Source organism: Lepisosteus oculatus, chromosome 10 (assembly GCF_040954835.1).
Source record: "Lepisosteus oculatus isolate fLepOcu1 chromosome 10, fLepOcu1.hap2, whole genome shotgun sequence".
Lineage (NCBI taxonomy): Eukaryota > Metazoa > Chordata > Actinopteri > Semionotiformes > Lepisosteidae > Lepisosteus > Lepisosteus oculatus.
Window position 1 is genome coordinate 28153662 of NC_090705.1, and position 20577 is coordinate 28174238.

General features: G+C 40.9%; 1 protein-coding gene across 1 annotated transcript in view; it reads left to right on the forward strand.

The window, feature by feature from the left end:
* The first annotated feature begins 18759 nt into the window (after positions 1-18759).
* The window catches only part of ankrd28b (ankyrin repeat domain 28b), a 70159-nt gene continuing 68341 nt past the window's right edge, over positions 18760-20577 (forward strand). The window contains exon 1 of the mRNA XM_069195055.1: positions 18760-19147. Coding sequence (XP_069051156.1) covers positions 19121-19147 — 27 coding nt within the window. The 5' untranslated portion in view covers positions 18760-19120. The remainder of the gene's footprint in view (positions 19148-20577) is intronic.

Here is a 20577-nt window from a genome sequence, read left to right on the forward strand (position 1 = left end):
TGCTATGTTGGTTCTACAGCCACGCTGGAGAACTTTCTTGATGGCTGTTCTGTCACTTTAAGAGACTTTTGTAGTTGGGTAGTTGGTGATGTCATTATCATGAACCTCTTACATTACACACTTTCATCCAACGAAAAAATGCTGCACTCAGCTGGGTGACATATAACAGGCTTAACTGTTACAAGCGCAGCCGGCACCAATTAACTCCAAATTATTTAATCTTCATTTCACACCTTTTCCCCGCAACTATTTAAACCCTCTGTTCACTGCTGCCAGTGCTTCATATTAGGTTTTCATCTGTCCTGTCCTCCGGACCTTTTCTGAAATCCTCTCTACCTCGTCTGGATCCCCTCAACTATGACTCTTTGGCTTTGGATTTCTCACTACCTCTCTCTCGTCTCGCCCCTCTCTGATTTGTTTGCCTTAGTATGTTCTCACTACCTGGATTTTCCTTGCCTGGAAAAACCGACCACTCTTCTTCATCACCCATTTTGGATACTTTAGCTTTTGGACTGAAAGCGTCAAATATTGTGATGACAATTTTCACATGTAAAGTGAAAGAGCAGAAGGCAGTGGGTTTCAAAAATACTATCTGTTGGCTGTGAGTTTACAGACCTATTGTAAGGTACAGACCTGCTGGAACAACAGCAAGGGACAGACACTCAAATTGTGAGGTAATGGATTGGATGCATCAAATCTGGTCTTCAATACAAGTACAACCTAGTTCATCATGGAATGGAAGGTGGAAGCCAGAAATTAATTACAGCATGGTTTAGAAAACGCAAAAGAGGAGATGGAATCACTGGAGATTTAATTACAAAGTACTCAAATGTTTCATTCTTCCTTGAAATACACTGTATGAGTGATACAATATTTGTGGCTCAGAGTTTGGTTTTGTAAACTGCTTACAACCTGTGCAGTGACATGAAAAGATGATAGACATTTTATTTTGGCAGTTTAATTTAGTTAGTTCTAAGTTGTTTCTGAAGGCATCTGTAAAATGCCCTTTTAAGTGCATTTACAAAAACAAATTCCATGATGAACTAGGTTTTACTTGTATTGAAGACCAGATTTGATGCATCCAATCCATTACCTCACAATTTGAGTGTCTGTCCCTTGCTGTTGTTCCAGCAGGTCTGTACCTTACAATAGGTCTGTAAACTCACAGCCAACAGATAGTATTTCTGAAACCCACTGCCTTCTGCTCTTTCACTTTACATGTGAAAATTGTCGTCACAATATTCGATGCTTTCAGTCCAAAAGCTAAAGTATCCAAGATGGGTGACAAAGAAGAGTGGTCGTTTTTTCCAGGCAAGGAAAAATCCAAGTAATGAGAACATATTAAGGCAAACAAATCCAAGAGAAAGCCAAAGAGCCGCAGTTGAGGGGATCCACACCAGGTAGAGAGGGTTTCAGGAAAGGAGGGCAAGGAGACAAGCTCAGGAGGCAGATGAAATCCTAATACCAAGTACCAGTAGCACTGAGCGGAGAGTTTAAATAGTTGTGGGGAAAACGTGTGGAATGAAAATTGAATAATGTGGAGTTAATTGGTGCTGGCTGTGCTTGTAACATTTACACACCAACAACTGCATTGCAAAGCAATTCAGGCACTTCACCAATTGATTAAAGTGGAACTAGAATGGCCAGATTGTGGGGGGGGAACTAGAGTGGACTTTTACGACCACACATTTATACATTTATGATCACTGCCATAAGAATATTAATGATAAAGTAGTCAAGACTTTTGGTTAACATTTTATCAAAATGATAGTACCTCCTACAGTCTGCCTTGTCACCATAGTCATGACCTAGGAGACTAGTTTGGAAATCCATATGGAAGAGCACTACCTATTGGTCCACCAACATGATTTACAGGCACAACCTGTTTTTGTTTTTTGCAGGGTAGCCTCTGCTAGCCCAGTATAAACATCAAGGTCTAGCCTTGCTTAACATGTGGTGTTTGACAAGGTCATGCTACAATATTTACATTATTCATTTGCTAAAACCAATTAGTAATTTTTGAATATTTATTGCATTATTTAAAGTATTAAATGTCTGCCTTTGTTTTAAAAAGACATAAGCAAGTGATCAGGACTGGTTGACTCCAGCAATTGAATTGACTCTAGCACACTTCACAATTAAACATTAAAATATGTAAAGTATACAGGAATGTTGTGAAATTATAGAAAATGTTTGCAATGAGCAATCAAAAAATAATACAGGGATTATTCAGTCTCATTAAAGATAACTTTTTATCAGGAACATATACTGTAGAAAGATACTTTACTTCTACAAACATTTTCAAGTTTCAAGAGATGTGATATGTTGAAACGGGAAGGATGCATGCCTTTTCACTCATTTTCTTTTTTTACTTTTTTGCTGAGTTTTAGCATTCTGTGGTCCACAGTTTGGACCACACTGATTTAGAATATTACAAATCTATCAGTCAAACATTGTATGCTCTCAGAACCAAATTATTGTTTTAGAAAAGCATGCAGGTGTACTGATGAAGTAACACAAAGTGTAATTAGGCCTCAAATCCTGGCCTAGTCTTCTTTGCTCTCTAGTATTGCAATTTCTTTAGGTTAAATTAAGTAAAATGCTGAAATAAAACATTTTCATGGTTAAACATTTTTTGGCTTAATTTCATTTGGAACTCTTGTTTCATTTGTCCCGAAGAACAAATTTGTGTTTTGATTGGTGCACAGGTCTTGTTCAAGGTCATTCTATTCTGACTTGTCAGACAACATTGCCTTCAAAGGAACAATAGGTCTATAACATGTTGAAAAAAGAATAAAGAAAACACAATTTTTCAGCTGTGGAGCCTTCTTCGGGTGTAAGAAAGATAGGACAGTCAGCAAAGATAATATAGCATGTGAAGACAAAAGCCAGGAGAGAGGAGGAGGCAGGAGCAGGGGAGAGGCAGAGTGGCCAATCAAGTGGTTCGAGGTCGAGAGAGGTGAGGAGAGGTGTACTTCCAATGAACTTTGAAGTTGAGTATATAGTATCTAAAGAGAACAGGGAAGATGTGCAAAAATGTAATTTTTCTAGCACTTGTGTAATTCAGATAAATCTACATGAAAATGAAACATTAAACACCTGAACAGTCATGTAATGTATTAAACATTTTGACTTAATATATCATATGCACGTAGTACTCAATATTCTGTTTTTTTTTATCACAGAGATGATAATACATTTGACATTGAAGAAGTCAGACTTTCTAGCAAAGGGGAAACAGGATCTGAGATAAAAAAATCAATGGAAGGAGAGGCCCAAGAGGGGTGTTCTGTCACATTGCACTCCTCAGCAGTGAGGGAAGCATAAGAGAAGAAGACAAAAGGAAACACTGCTCCGGTCTTTGTTAGAGAAATTAACAATCAATCAGTTTCTCGTACAATACCTGCTACCAGAACCTTAAGAAAACACCTAAACTGCTGTATTTTTCTAATAGGTAAAAAATGTCACAGATAGCAAAGTACCCTGGGTGACTTAAAATATTATGTTAAAGTGGTTAAAACTAAGAAAATTGTCCAGATATCTTTCTCATGATCTCTATTATCCTCTCTCCATTCAATTTGTTTTTCACTTTCTGACTCATCTCAAATGTTTGTAAATTACCTGATAATTTTCCTTAAGTCAATTACCTGATTTTCTGTATTTCAACTGTCTGTTGGACAGTATGTACTGATGAGATGAGATTCACAGGTTAATGAAAATAATTACACAATAACTGCATACTGTTCACCGGAAGTGGTATTAGAGAAAATAAAAAAGGGTATTAAGGAATAAAATAAACCTGTTGTGCTCCATTATTTAGAAGTGTAAAGAGATGGCACAAGACAGCTTTATAGGTTACAAGTATTTCTATTTTGTCTGTGAAACTGTTGCCAAGATGTAATGTTTTGTGAGATTTAAAATGTTAAATGTACTGTACTTTATAATGCACTGGCATAATAAACAAAAGAATATGAAATTGTATACTGTACAGTTTTAACAGAACCATGGAATGCAAAAGCCTTAAACAAGCATAAGACAGAATATAAAGTGATTCATGTTTGAAATGTGGGATGACTTTAAACCCTTATGCAAATGGAAGTCATTCAATAAATGATAAAAACCAAGTCACTGAGCAAGGTTTTCCTGTGTGGTAGACACATATTTCAGACAAGTATGTACAACAATTAACTCAAACTCAGTAACTAGCATATTCCACAATATGTGTTCACTTATTGGACATTGACTAATTCGTTAATGTATATCAATTTAATCTTAATACATTATACATTCAACCAGTTTATGAAGAAAATTGTAAAAAGGCCTATGCAAGTTTGTGTTTTTTTTTCATTTGTTGCTGTTGCCTTTTGTTTTGTTTGTGTGTTTTTAGTTTTTGTTTGTTTACATTTCAAAGCCATATTAAATAGAGGAATAATCTCTTCCAAAAGCTGCCTCTAGTATTACAGCTGCTACTAATTAACAACTGCATTTGCATGTTTGCACATTTTTTCTTGGGTAGCAAATCAGTGGAACAGTATTTGTTAGCTTATCAGTATTTGTGAGCTTCACTGCTTTTATGGGTGACACGTACAGTATATGATTAAAAAATGTCCACAAATAGAAGGAAATTACTTTCTAAAGGTCATGTTCTTTGTGTAGCTAATAATATCAATTGCATGGCAAGCGGGCTGTAACATTTGTTTTGCTCCTTGTTAGCTGTGTCAAATATTTTGCAACTTTCTAATGTGTTATATATTAAAACATGAAATGAAAATGTGTAAATTGGGGTTTTAAGATAGGATAAACTAAAAGATTGTGTGAAGGGCAACAGGAAGTTAAACAAAAGTTTTTAGAGATAGCACACACATTAGCATGTCTGTTAGGTTCTGATAACCACTAATAGGAAATGGGGAGAAAATAAAAGTAAAACTAAACACTCTGAGTACAGCCTTTCCAAGTCTCTCATAATTTCAAATATGTTTCCAAAACAGCCAGAAAAAAAAATCTGAAAACAAAATGACATACAGTAACTTGTCAAATGCATTCTGGAGCTAACTTTTCTGGGTCAGCTGAACAGACACTTAGACGGTAGAGAATCGAGACAAGAACTTTGGGTCTGGAAGTCAAACTCCACATAAAAAAAATAATGAATGAGTAGAAAAGGAATTTCAGGCACTAGAAATTAATAGTAAAACTTTGCCATAGTAAACATGTTTCTCTGTAGTCCATTTTCATGTTATCAGTAATGTCATAACCAAGAAACATTGCAGTACAATACTTAAATAGAGGACAAGCTTGCACAAAATATTTTGGCAAAAATACTGTAATATTTTGTGTGTCCACCCTTGATGTTTCTGTCTATCCATCAACATGTACAGTACCGTAGTCAGGTTTGGTTTCCTCTTTGCAACAGCAGCTTTCGTATCAATCCAAAACATGCTATTGGGATTCAATCCTGATGACTGAAATGGTTAACCCACAACATAATCTTAACTTTCTAGGTACAAGGGTGCAGTGCCTGAGGAAGAAAATCAGACCCATACCACCACTCCACTATTACTGTGTTTAACAATGGCCTTGAAGTACCTTTTAAATCCTTCCATTGAACCTATTGTTTCTTCCTCCAACTAAGTTTTGAGTAAAATCATCGTCGTTCTTCAAATATACAATGAAAAAATATCAAACACTTAAAGATTTTATCTTGATTTTTGTTTTTTAAGCGCCCATTTCATTAAGACATTGTAGGGACACAATTCTGAATTCTATGCTTCAGTCTGAAGATTTAGCCAGCTAGCTTAAACAAATGTTTTTCTTGATTTTTCCTTATTGTTTGCTTGGTCTTCCAGACCTGGAGCCTATTGTCCTGTATTTAATCCCAGTGCATTACTTGAAAAGATTAGGGGTTTAACCCTAGCATCATGGCCAAATTTCCCATTGGCCTTTACCAATCATGGCCTCCTAATTATCCCCATCTATGAGTGGGCTTGAACTCTGTCTTCTGATAGCTGATGGGTGGTGAGCATACTGTTCCCATTACCCGTAAAGCGCGTTGGGCAACCAGTTGACCTTGGACCCCTAGAGGTTTTTTCTCTCCTTACTAAGGAGTTTTTGGTTCCTCAGCTCCGTTGTCTTCTGGTCTTTTCTGTTTTGTATTGACAAAATCTATCATCAATTGTATTGTTAAGCTCCTTGGGGCAACCTTGTTGTGAAAGGTGCTATATAAAAATAAATTGAATTGAATTAAATAAAGTCACAAAAACATCAATAGGATTGCTTTGGATGTCCAGTAAAGTTTTACTTGTTTTACCACTTCATGTAAAATTTAAATTCCATATATTTTATAGTTCAGTAATAATTTTGAACTTGAGTCACCTCTGTCGAAAGTGTCAGCTAGATATATTAATAATAATGCTAACAAAATTATTTTTGTTATACATTTTGGCTTGTTAGATATATACACCACACATTTTTATACAATTACAGTATATAAATATAATATACAGCATGTAATGTACATATACAGTATATAGATGAAACATTTAAAAATCTGTCCTCCTAAGATTTACAAAGAAATTGGGCAAAATAATTAAAAAGGCTTTTTCAGGTACTTCAGTACTATCTTCTTCGAACTCTGCACTTCAACACTATTTAAAGAAAATCACAATAATCTTAATTTCTTCACTTTCTTTCATTTTAGAAGAATTTCTAAATAGATTAAGTGGCCTGATTCAATAAAACAAAAATATAAGTAAAGAGCTGTGCTTAACTGTGCTTAACCTGAAAAATACTGTACTAGCTACTGTCACACCTGGGTGAGGCTGTGAAGACTTGTTGATGCCACTTGTGCCAGCCACCGGTCCCAACCTAACGGGTAGTCATCCCATTTAGTCCAGGATATTTAAACCCTGATGTGCCTAAGGTCTGGTGCTCTGTCATTCAGCATCCTTCTGCTAGGGAAGCGCATGCAGCACAACCATTCAGAGAATGCTAACCTGCTTGAACTCAGCCCGAGTATCTGTCCAGTTCCTGTTGCCATCCAGCTCCTCGCATTCATGGCCACTTTAGCTTAGCCTTGCACCACACCAGTGGCATTGCACCTAACCCCTGGCTTCCACTTTTTCTTGGCACCACAACTTCCCTGTCCTGCTCTGCCCCATTAGCTGCATCTAGTTTCAGCCTTTGGATTAGGTCAACTGCTTAGCACATATGCTGCTCAGCAATCTCGTCTGCCTTTGCACTGCAAACCTTCTCGAATATCTCTGCCCACCTACACTGCACTTATCCTGTTCAGCTTTCTCCACCAGTTCTTGGATCTCCTCTTGCCTTCACTAGGATAAAGCACTTGAATTCCTTAGTGTCACGATTATAGTCCCTCCTCCTTAAGGGTGCTCCAGCCCTTTCACTTCAGACTTAATTCTGTGCACCTGACCCGTGTTCCCAGCCCACCTTAAAAGCCAGGCGCTGACTTCATCCTGTCTCTGCATCTGGTTTCCTCACCGTGCAAGTCCGGGACCTGGAAGCGCCTGGTCCCATTAAGGTTTTAATCTCTGTTCCCGCTCCCTGTCCGCCGGTTCCGACCCGGTTCATGTTTTAATTCCTTGTTTGGATGGATCACCTGGCTATGGACTTATTCTTGCGATTTTGGATTCCCTCTATGGATTACTATTGGATTGTTTGCCTCGGCCACACCTCCCCCGTGCACCAGCGGATTTTGGACACGCCCCCCTGTTTTCATCCCCATATTCCTGCATGACTTTTTCCTAGTGTTTCCCCAACTTCTTCGGATTGTGTCGTCCGCATAGGGTCCGGAAAGAACTGTTCATTACACTTAGCCTGTCCAGCAGTCTCTATCCATTTACCTGCCATGTCATAACAAGTTACTATTTTTAATTGCTATTATTTGCTTAGGGTGCTGTATCTTGTGCTCTGCATTGGTAATCTCACAACTGAAATAGTAAAATAAATAATAAAAATAAATAGTAAATTTTATTTTATATAGTGCCTTTAAAGGTGGCTTCTCAAAGCACTTTACATAATGACAACAACAATAAATAAAAAGAATACACAAGATAAAACACAATTACAATACACAGAGGAAACCGTGGATGGTGGTACTAAGTATACCAGAGAGGTATAGAATAGAACCAGTTCAGTAAAGGCTCTTCTAAAGAAGAAGATTTTGAGTCTGGATTTGAAGGAGTTTAGAAAAGGTGAATCTCTGATATCCTTGGAGAAAGAGTTCCAGAGCTTGGGCATAACAGGAGAAGGCCATGTCACCCACACAATGTAGACAGGCGAAGGTTGTGAAGTGGGGAGTAGGGCAATAATAGTTCAGAAAGGTACTGAGATGCCAAGCCATGCAGAGCCTTATAGGTGAGCATAAGGATTTTAAGGTCCACACGGCATTTGACAGGAAGCCAGTGCAAGGGCTCCAGGATAGGAGTAATGTGATCACTTGCACTATACCTGGTCAGGCTTCTGGATGCCGAATTTTGGACATACTGCAGTTTGTTCAATGTTGATTTAGATACCCCAGCGAGTAGAGCATTATAGTAGTCAATTAGGGAGAACTCAAATGTGTTGATCAGGTTTTCAGCCAGGGTTAGTGAAAACATAGGGTGTAGTCTAGCGTTATTTCTGAGGTGAAAAAAATATGTTTTGACAATATAATGCACATGTGTCGAATGTAAAGCCAGAATTGAATATCACCCAAAGTTTTTCAATTTAGTCTGAAACTCAAGTACAAAACCATCTACAGATAGGGTTTCTGGATTGTCTTTACAAAGTTGATAGGGGGTGCCAATAAGCATGACTTCAGTCTTGTCACAGTTAAGATGAAGGAAATTTTAAATCATCAAAGTTTTTATGTGAGAGATGCAATGAGAATAGAGACAGCCACATCAGTGTCAGGTTTGGTATGGATGTATATTTGAGTTTCATCAGCAATGATAGCTGAGGCCATGTGATCTTAAAAGCTGACCAAGTGGAAACATGTAAATACTGAAAAGCAAGGGGCCCGTTATTGAACCCTGAGGAACACCAGACTTAACAAGACCAATTTCAGACCTAAACCCATTAAGAGAGACAAAGTGACAGCAAGCAGTGAAGTAAGACTTGAAACATTTGAGAGCAGTGTCAGAAACTCCAAACAGTCTTACTGAGAAAGTAAGATGTCATGGTTAACAGTGTTAAAAGCAGCACTGAGATCAAGAAGGATGAGTATAGAAAGAGAATCAGAATCAGATGCTATTAGAAGATTGTTAGTGACTTTGACCAGGGCAGTTTCTGTGCTGTGAAGCTATCAGAAGCCAGATAGGAGGGGTTTGAAAAGGTTATTTGCCATGAGGTGGTTATGAAACTGAAATATGACAGCCCATTCTAGAATTTTTGCAAGAAAGGGTAAGTTGGAGATGAGGCAAAAACTGTTTCAATTGTTCAGAGCCATGTTAGGCTTTTTTGGCACGGGGTAATGGCAGAGGTTTTGAGGACCGCTGGTACAACACCAGTGTTCAAGGATTCATTTATAATATTGAGGACAATGGGACAGAGAGAAGAGAAACAGGACTGAAATAAAGTGGTGGGAATGGGATCTTTTGTTTATTGAGGGATGCTGAGTCAAGAAGAGAGAAATCCATCTATCATGTTCTAACCTTTTCTTCCAATTGAGGATTGCGGGGGAGCTGGAGTCTGTCTTGGCAAGCAATGGATGCAAAGCAGGATACACCTTAAACGGGAAGCCAACCAGTATGTCTTTGGACTGTGAGTGGAAACCAGAGAACAGAAAGGAAACCCACACAAATATGGGAAGATGTTCATACAATCTCCATGCAGACAGGTCTGGATTGGAACCCAGGGCCACAGTGCTGCAAGGCAGCAATGTTAGCACTGTGCCACACAACTGAAATTAAAATAAAAATATTTACTTAATGAAAATATTAGCCATATATTTAAGAGAAAGAATAACTTTATATTAAAGTTAGAATGTTTCTGTAATACAACAGCATACTGGTAAGCACATTATTTTATCATGTGAAATCTGCAACTTCAAAATGTCAAAATCTTCTGTTGAAGGTTAAAATTGTTCAAATACAAATGAGAGAATGTCATTTGTGGTATTTTTACCACTGTCTTAGAACCATAGATACCACATTAATCTAAGATGTCCAAATTGTTACGATCCCTGCCTCTCGGCAACGGAGGAGGCAGAAGTAGGTGTAGTCCCTATCCATCAGTTCACCTATCAGTTTTCCCATTCACCATCACACCCCCGTCTCATCCTACTTAAACACCTGTCCTTCCCTACCTCGTTGCTCAGTATTGGTTTTGCCTATCGAGCTTCCTGGTTGCGCTTCTTCTACTCCGTGTTTGTCTTGGACTTCGGCTTTTCGGATCTCGGCTTGGATTGGTACTTTCGCTCTGTCTTGGATTACTGGCTACCTCTGGATTCTCGGATTGCTCTACGGACTACGACTTTGGATCACACTTCGGCTTCGGTACACGTTCCCTTTCGGATATCCTGCTCCCCCTGGACTTTCGGCTTGTTCCTACGATTGCGGTTTGCTTTCGGTTTACGACTTGGCTTTGTTCGCTCCTGCAAGTGGGTTCACTCACTAGTTCGGTCCCTATTACCGAACTCGTAACAGAATACTGAGCCTTTTAACATGGACCCAGCGGAGCAACAGGAGATTCGCACGGCTTTGGATCAGCACGGACAAGCCTTACTCCAGCTCCAGGCTTCTATCCAACAGATCTCTGCGCACCTGTCTGCAATGCCGCCCATCGGCAATCTAGGAAGCAACGCTGGAGCTGCCGCTTCGGCTCCACCCCCGCGAGCTGCTACACCTGCCCCTCGGCCTCTTCCACTAACTCCACCTGACAGGTTTGATGGCAACCCTACGAAATGTCGGGGCTTCTTAGCACAGTGTGCGCTGGTTTTCAGGCTCCATCCGGAAACCTTTTTTTCTCCTCAGGATAAGATCGCCTTCATAGTTTCACTGCTAATCGGCCGCGCTTTGGAATGGGCTACTGCTCTGCTTGATCACGAGGCTCCTGAAATTCAGGATTATGATCTCTTTTTAGGAAAATTTAAGGGGGTTTTTTGTTATCCTGTAGTTGGTCAAGACTCTGCCTTCCGCCTCTCCTCCATCCGCCAGGGCTGCCGGTCTGTACAAGACTATGCTATAGATTTTCAAGTAGCAGCAGCGGAGACTCACTGGAACAACGAGGTCCTAATTTTTTTTTTCCGTCAAGGACTCAGTGAAGAAATAAAGGATCGTCTGGTAAATATGCCGCAATTGGGCAGTACCTTGGAAGAAGTAATTTCACGAGTATTGGAATTGGATATCAGAATTCATCAAAGGAGTGCTGAAAGATCTCGGACCTCATTATTAAAGGCTCCTCGGCTTTCTCCTATCAGATCTTTCGACTCAGATCAACCTAGGGAAGTAGCCCGAACCCAGTTAACCCCGGAAGAACGAGAGAGGCGCCAACGAGAGGGTCGCTGCATGTACTGTGGGAAATTAGGACACTTTAAAGCGGCCTTCCCTGCCTCATACTCGTCCTTGAGGCGCAGCCCACCTTCTCAAGTTCCTAAGGTGAGTGAGATTTCTCAATCCCCTCATTTTTCCTCTGGATTTTTTATTCGTTCTACACTATTCTGGGGTAATGAAAGGAGACCCCTTCTAGCTTTTATAGACTCAGGGGCGGCAGGAAACTTTATTGATACCTCCATCGCTCAAACTTGGAAATTACCCTTGACCCCGGTGACTACACCACTTCGTGTTCAATCGATCGACGGCTCCCCCGTATCTCCAGGACTCATTAGATGGCAAACTGAAATTATAAGTTTGCAGATTGGCGCCACCCATGTGGAAGACATCTGGTTTTATCTCCTTGAGACCCCAACACATCCTCTGGTGTTGGGCTTTCCTTGGCTACAACAGCATGACCCTAACATTTCTTGGTCCCGAAAAGAAATTTTAGCTTGGGGACCCAGATGTATTAAAGACTGCTGTCGTCTACCAGTACGAATTGCACTCACGGCGACATCCCCTTCAGGGGTTCCTACCATACCCCCTCAATATTCCGATCTACAGGAAGTCTTTAATGAGCAGGAGGCCTTGACCCTCCCACCTCATCGACCTTATGATTGTGCCATTGACCTTCTGCCAGGTACTATCCCTCCTAAAGGTCGTATTTTTCCGCTCTCCAGTTCTGAGTCTGAGGCCCTGAAAGTCTACATACAGGATTCTCTGAAAGCTGGACTTATACGTCCATCCACTTCACCAGCATGTGCCAGTTTTTTTTTCGTGGAAAAGAAGGATGGTGGGCTTCGTCCCTGCATCGACTATCGTGGTCTCAATGAGATCACAATCAAGAATCGATACCCTTTGCCTCTAATTCCAGCAGCACTTGAGTCGGTGCATGGAGCCAAAGTCTTCACCAAACTGGATTTACAAGGGGCCTATAATCTAATCCGCATTCGGGAAGGGGACGAGTGGAAGACGGCCTTTATGACTACCCATGGACATTACGAATATTTGGTCATGCCCTTTGGTTTGGTTAATGCCCCAGCGGTGTTTCAGTCTTTTATTAATGACATCTTTCGTGATCTACTACAAAGATTTGTCTTGGTCTATCTAGATGACATTCTAATTTTTTCTGATTCCTTCCAGGATCATGTTCTCCACGTCAGAGAAGTACTCTCCCGGCTCATCAAGAATAAACTATATGTCAAACTGGAGAAGTGTACCTTCCATGCTTCAAGGATTCATTTTTTAGGTTATGTCATCTCTCCAGAGGGTGTGGAAATGGATTCGAGTAAAGTCTCGGCGATTACTGATTGGCCCACACCCAAGAACTTCAAACACATTCAACGATTTCTCGGCTTTGCTAATTTTTACAGGAAGTTTATTCGAAACTTCAGCTCGGTGGTCACTCCCATAACCTCCTTGACCCGTAAAGGACCAAGACAAGGCAAATGGACCCCTCAAGCCGAAGAAGCATTTCAGCGTCTGAAACACCTGTTCACAACAGCCCCCATCCTAAAACACCCTGATCCAACTTTGCCTTTTGTAGTCGAAGTGGATGCCTCTGGCCATGGTGTGGGGGCTGTTCTCTCTCAGCGTCGTGGAGAAAAATAGATTCTTCACCCCTGCGCCTTCTTCTCCAAGAAGTTATCCCCTGCCCAAATGAACTATGATGTGGGTAACCGTGAGCTCTTGGCCATTAAGCTGGCATTGGAGGAATGGAGGCACTGGTTAGAGGGTGCTCATCACCCTTTTTTGATTTACACAGATCACAAAAACCTGGAGTACCTGCAGTCGGCCAAACGTCTTTGTCCTCGCCAGGCTAGGTGGTCCCTTTTTTTTTCCAGGTTTAATTTTTTGATCACCTATACTGCAGGTTCTAAGAACGTCAAAGCAGACGCCCTCTCGCGGATCCATGACCCCCCTGAGGCCGAATTGACCCCAGAACCCATCATTCCATCTGGTAAGTTCCTGGCTGCGGTAAGATGGGACATTGAGGTGATTGTCCGACGAGCCTTGGTTGGGCAGAAGGTACCTCCTCAGTGTCCTCAGGACAAGTTATTTGTCTCTCATCCCATCCGATTGGCAGTTTTACAATGGGTTCATGCCTCCTGCTTCGCTGGACACCCTGGAGTCCACCGTACCTTGGATTTCATCTCCAGAGACTTCTGGTGGCCAACTATGGCTAAGGATACCAAGGAGTATGTCCAGGCCTGCGCTATCTGTTTCCAAATGAAGTCTTCCCGAATGAAGGCAGCGGGTCTGCTTCAACCCTTACCCATCCCGGATCGTCCTTGGACCCACCTCTCAGTAGATTTTGTTACTGACCTTCCACCCAGCCATGGACACACAACTATTATGGTAGTGGTAGACCGTTTCTCCAAATCTGCTCATTTTATTCCCCTACCATCTTTACCTACAGCTCGAGAACTAGCAGAATTGTTTGTACAGCATATCTTCCGATTGCATGGCATCCCTAAGGATATTGTTTCAGATAGGGGCCCTCAGTTTGTCTCCCGGTTTTGGAGGACCTTCTGTAAGTCACTGGGCGCCTCAGTCTCACTTACCTCAGCTTACCACCCTCAGGCCAACGGTCAGACAGAACGCATAAATCAGGAACTGCTGACCTATTTACGGACTTATATCTCCTCTACCCATGATAATTGGGTGTCCTTGCTCCCATGGGCTGAGTATGCACACAACTCATTGTATACTACTTCTACTGGCATGTCTCCCTTTAAGTGTGCCTTAGGTTATCAGCCTCCTCTGATCCCTGACTCCCACCCCAACACAGAGGTCCCTTCGGTTCAGGACTATATCTCTAACCTGAAGACCTTCTGGAGGAAGGCCAAAGCCACCCTTCTTCGCACCTCAGCTCAGCAGAAGAAGGTAACTGATCGGCGCCGTCGGATCCCACCCAGACTTTGACGCGGTCAGTTTGTTTGGTTATCCACTGGTAACCTTCCTCTTAAGCAACCTTCTGGCAAGCTTGCCCCCAGGTACATTGGTCCTTTTCGTGTCCTCGCCCAGATTACCCCTGTAACTTACAGACTGGCCTTGCCTCCTACCCTTCGGATCCATTCTACTTTCCATGTTTCCCTCCTTAAACCCTTTCACAGATCCACCCTGTCTAAACCACAACAAAAACCCCCATCGCCTCGAGTGATTGATGGACTCCCTGCTTACACGGTCAATAAAATCCTGGATTCCCGATAGTCTCGTGGAGCCCTACAATATCTCGTCGATTGGGAAGGCTACGGTCCGGAGGAGCGCTCGTGGGTTTCGGAAAAGGATATTCTGGACCCCAATCTCATCAAAGACTTCCACCTTAACTTCCCGGATCGTCCCGTTAGGGCGTCAGGAGCCGCCCGTAGAGGGGGGGGTAATGTTACGATCCCTGCCTCTCGGCAACGGAGGAGGCAGAAGTAGGTGTAGCCCCTATCCATCAGTTCACCTATCAGTTTTCCCATTCACCACCACACCCCCGTCTCATCCTACTTAAACACCTGTCCTTCCCTACCTCGTTGCTCAGTATTGGTTTTCCCTATCGAGCTTCCTGGTTGCGCTTCTTCTACTCCGTGTTTGTCTTGGATTTCGGCTTACGGTTTTTCCCTTTGGACTTCGGCTTTTCGGATATCGGCTTGGATTGGTACTTTCGCTCTGTCTTGGATTACTGGCTACCTCTGGATTCTCGGATTGCTCTACGGACTACGACTTCGGATCACACTTCGGCTTCGGTACACGTTCCCTTTCGGATATCCTGCTCCCCCTGGACTCTCGGCTTGTTCCTACGATTACGGTTTGCTTTCGGTTTACGACTTGGCTTTGTTCGCTCCTGCAAGTGGGTTCACTCACTAGTTCGGTCCCTATTACCGAACTCGTAACACAAATATCACTGACAAATTATCATGACTAATGATATCATGTCTAATGAGGGACACAGAAGATGGATTTGCTTAAAGACAGGGATGTAACTGCAAAACTGATGTAAGATTAATGTTAATGCATATTCAAAGCACTGTAAATTTAAAAAAAAACTGTGAGCATTATTGAGAACATAGAAATGTATCTTTTTCCAAATAAGAAAATTAACTGATATGAAAGTTAAACAATACTTCCGAGACTGTTGTATGAAACATATTTCTGATTGCCATTCTTCTTTAAATCATGAAAGATGTACAAGACCAAGAAATGAGAGACAGATGTATAATACTTGTATCTGCTCTGCTTTGTGGCTGGTGTCATATTGCAGCTAGATTTACAAACTCTAAGAATGCCAATTTTAATCTGGCAGGATAGAGTATCCAAAAATGTCCTGAACATCTTCTAGAATAAAACACCAGAAGTTTCTTCTGTTGCAAATACATATATACAGTATCTTAAATCAAAATATTGTATATTGCCTTGTACCTTACTTATACCATGATAAATAAAGAATAAACTTCAGTTATTAAACTATCATCTGTGGTGATACAGTAGCATGGTGGTTATCGCCGCTGCCTCACATCTCTTGGATCCTGGGTTTTATTCTGGAATGGGGCACTTCCCCACCTTCCAAAGATGTGCTGGTTAAATTGATTGGTTAATTGGATAGTTTGTTAATTTGTGAATTGTTTGATTGGTCTCTATACATTGTCCCTGTAGTTGTGCATGTGTGTATTTGCCTTGTGATGAAAAGGCATCCTGTTCAGAGTGTAGGCCAATCTTGCGCCCAGTGCTTCCAGGACAGATTTTGGGCTGTGGTGATATCCACCAGGGATAATTGTTAAATACAGAAAACTGCTTTTTATGAAGTGTAATACAGAAGCACACACCTTGATTCTGAATTCAGTCAGCCAGGATGAACCTGTGGCAGAGCTGATTTTCATTTGTCCACGTGATCAAATTATTAATATCAGTCAATAATTGATGTAGTGCTGAAAAAAGTCAGATCACATTATATGTCATATCATACTGATATGACACATCTAGTGCATGTCTATAAAGTAAAGCCTAATTATGCATGTATGCACATGCTAAGAAGAACAATTGAAACTGTACCAATTCATAAATGATGCCTCTATGTGAATAAATGGGGAAAAGATTAGACTAGACTGGTGCGCACTCAGACATGGGAGGAATAATCTGAGCAGAAAATAAGGCTAGAATTTTGGCCCCACCACAAATTGACAGTATAAGAAAAGACAAGCAGATGAGCTGAAACTCACCTTCTTCCACAAAGAAATCTTCCCCCAAACCTGCAGAACAAACCTTACAATGATTATTTTTCCTCCCTGTTGATAAATGCTAGTGAAAGTTTCTCCTCAGGACAGTGGCCAACGATGACATTGTTTTAAGGAAATTCTGCAGTGATAAACCAATTATAATAGAATTTCATATGGACTTGTGAGGCAATATTCAGAAGATACCATTTCTATCCCTAAGTGCTGAAAACCACATTTGGATACTCCCTTATTGACTGTTTCAGCATGGATTTAATGCATTTATCTATTCATATTATGCTATTCTTTATCCTCTTTTGATACTGGTGATCAAATATGCACATATGAGCTGAGAACTCTTTTATCTTTTGCAGACCTTATTACAATTTATCAGAGGCAAGTGCACTTGTGGTGCAAGATGAATGGACATCAGTTACTTTCAACCCTTTGTCTGATGATTGAGTAATTTGTTTTTTGCATTTTCTAATATATTTCACAAAATTAATAATGGAAACATAACGTGTACTTTAAGTAACACAAACGTGACTCGTAGTAAAGTTCATGAATAAATTCATACCAATTGATTCTTGCACTATGCCTCCAAAGGAGATGACCAAACACTGTAAATTGTTAATATAAATGTAAAAAATGTCATATTTGTCATTTGCACTTGTAACAATCACACTTTTCTGAAATGTAATTGTAGGCATTTGAATTCTCAAAAGAAACCTATCATTTAAAATGACCACAAACTGTGTCCTAAAATTCTTCAAAATAAGTTTTTTAATCTCTTCACTGAAACAAGCAAATCAGCGTTTCATCTGAGGAATCCTTTTGAGCTGTCTGAGGAATCTTTGAAACTTCAGTTGTTTCTTATGTGCTCTCTTGATATTGTAGTGCACTCGGGTTCACGTAGGTATGCGCCCTCGCCACTGCCGCCTCAGGTCGGCCCCCCAATGCTGGGGACTCGAACCCGGGCCTCCGGCGTCACTCAACAGGGACCCAGCCAGTTGAGCTAAAGGGAAAAATCCCCTTAGCCCAGTGGCTAAGGTCCCGGCTATTCATAGGGAAGGGCGGTGACGTCACCGCACCTGTAAACCGGCTCGAACAACCTGCAATGTCGGCCGTATGCGTTACAATATGAAAGCAGGAACATAGTTTTACTCTGGTCAACTCGTATTTCAGACTTATTTTCAGTGCTGTACACATAACATCTCACTCTAATCTCAGAAATACGTGAGAACAAGCAAATGATTGTGTGTCCAAAGGACTCAAAGAATTCTTTCTTCCCATCAGCAATGTTAGCTATTTAACCAAAGAATTCCGAAGAATTTAGGTTAATAATACATTTTAACACAAACTGTTCAAGGCTTTTTTCCTAAATGAATTTTAAGTGCACTTATTTGTCAAATTATTACATGATATTAAAGTTTAGTTGAATATTTTCAATACAAAACATTTACAGTAATTAAAGTTAATTTATTTTGTTTTTCTTTCACTTGCCCTCTAGCTCAGCACCCAGACAAGTACACAAAGAATGAGAGGCATTAAAAACACAACAATGCTATCAAATCCGATAATATTTTTTTTGCGTGATCATGCATCCCAGTATTTATTCCTTTTACAAAATTTGCCTGTTAATAGTGGCAGTATGGTCACGGATGGAATTTCATAATTATATTATTATAATATTGTAACGCAACGGGGGCTCAGGCGGGCGCCCTTGCCGCATCTGGTCGGCCCCATCCCGACTGGAGTTAGTAACTCCATTAGTACTGGTTTGTACTAATTACAAATGTACAAACCTACATTTGTAATTAGTTTGGCAGATTTATCACTCTTTCTATTTTATATAATTACCTAGTTAGAGGCATTGGTTGATTTTAGAGAATATATATGTGAAATAAAGCTATTTGAAATCACTTATTTTCAGCCCCAAAATAAACTTTTGTACAGTAGGTTTACAAAATTTCACCCGTGTGTCCTGGGAGTAAAGAGATAGCTCATAAACTCGAAAGCTACTTCCTTTCCCCTCACCGCTCCCCTAATTCTCCTGGCTTTAGCTACAGTTACTGTGCCTTTCAGCGGTGTTTCACTCTCCCTTCCTGATGTCTATCAGCGGCCTTCAGCCAACCGCAGTTTCCCTTACTTTTTCGCCATCCCCCTTTTTTGTCCAACCGGCCTCCTTGTAATTACTGGGTGAAGGTGGCGGTAATGTTGTGGAGTTTGTGCCTCCTGTGTTTGTCTATTTCAGGAAGGAAGGCGGAAGCCCAGGCCGAACGCAAGCCGAAATAAGAAAGGGAGGAAGAATTAACCCGCGGGAGTCTGGGGTCCCGAAACGTACCTGTAAACGAGGAATTATCCCTGTATGAAAGGGGGCACTGCTCTTGAAACATGGTGGTTCTTAAAATCCGGGACCAGGTATGTTACACTGTTATTCTTTCTCTTTTGTGTTCAGACTTCAGTGAGACTGGGGCACAACAGGGAGCTCGATGACGAAGTCGTAAGGATATCCCTGTTGCAAGTGATCATCGTTATTTTTAAACTCGATGCGCACTCGATCACCTGTTTTATTTATTTATAGTCACCATGAAGTGAGATGGAGAGTTTGAGAGGCTGGTGCTCCTTTTGGGCCTTGTGCGCTGCGTGTTGTCATCTAGTATTGGCCACCCCGCGCCCAGATATGAAGGGAAAACACTGAATGATGCAAAACGACCGATCCGTGTTCGAGAGTTTTTGCGTTAGAAAGTGGACACGGTGTTCTTGTTTAGTCACATTAAACACATTTTGATTAATCTGATCAAACTGTGCACGCAGCTAATAGATGGGAATAAGCGTCAGATAACGGCGATTGAACAACTGTTTTCGGTTAATAATAATATCCACTGCGAAGGAAAAAAGGTTTGCCTGTTCTTTCACATGGCGGTTGTTTCTGGAACATTATGGATTCTAAAGTTTTTAGCATTTAATGTGCGCTTTATAGGCTGGGAAATGAGATTCGATACCAGCACTTGCAGAGTTCCACTTCTGTCCATGTAGTTCTTCACAAGGAAAAACATAAAATTAATAGAACAAGTTCACGGCTTTGACGTCTTCACTTATTTCTAGGATTTTTGCTAAAGCCCCTGGTGTTCTTCATGGCGAACTGTCATGAAGTATAAGGTTATGTGCTTTTTTCTTTGTCAACGTGGTTGGCATGAGATTCTGTTGAGACGTCAGTGAGCGGTTGTGTTGTTGGAATTCGAGCGTCGGTTTTGACAAAGCAAGGACAAATAATGGGTTGCTTTTGTTTCTAAATACACCTGTGCAAGCAGGAACCCACATTTGTTGTTCAACAGATCTGAAGAGTCGTTCTTGACACAATTGCGTGGTTCAGACGACCTATGTCAGCGTTTTTACGGTTCCTGTAAAGTGCTCCTTACGACTTTTTGAGTGTCATTTCTTAAATGACGCAAAAAAACAAAACAAGAAAAGGACTCATAAGTGCACTAACTGTGCGTGTTACTGATTAGCAGTTTGCATCATAGAGAACTTGACGATGGACAACAAAAGAAAGCTTTGGAACAGACGAGACCCGTAGGCTGGTTAAAGGCAGAACTGCAGGATATCGTGTTCTGTTTAGGCTAATCCAGAGCCATTGTTCCAGGGATTGGACAGTGTTCAAAACGTAGTTACTGCACGCATGTGGAGCAGCAGAAAGGGTTATGATTTAGACCAGTGCTATATGTACTGCATCATAATTAGCCAAAGACGTTTACTGCAACTACATTTAATTGTCCTTTTCCACTATTCGAATCCATATGCTTTGCGAAAATGATTCATTACAAAAGCGAACAGTACCGTACTAGTAT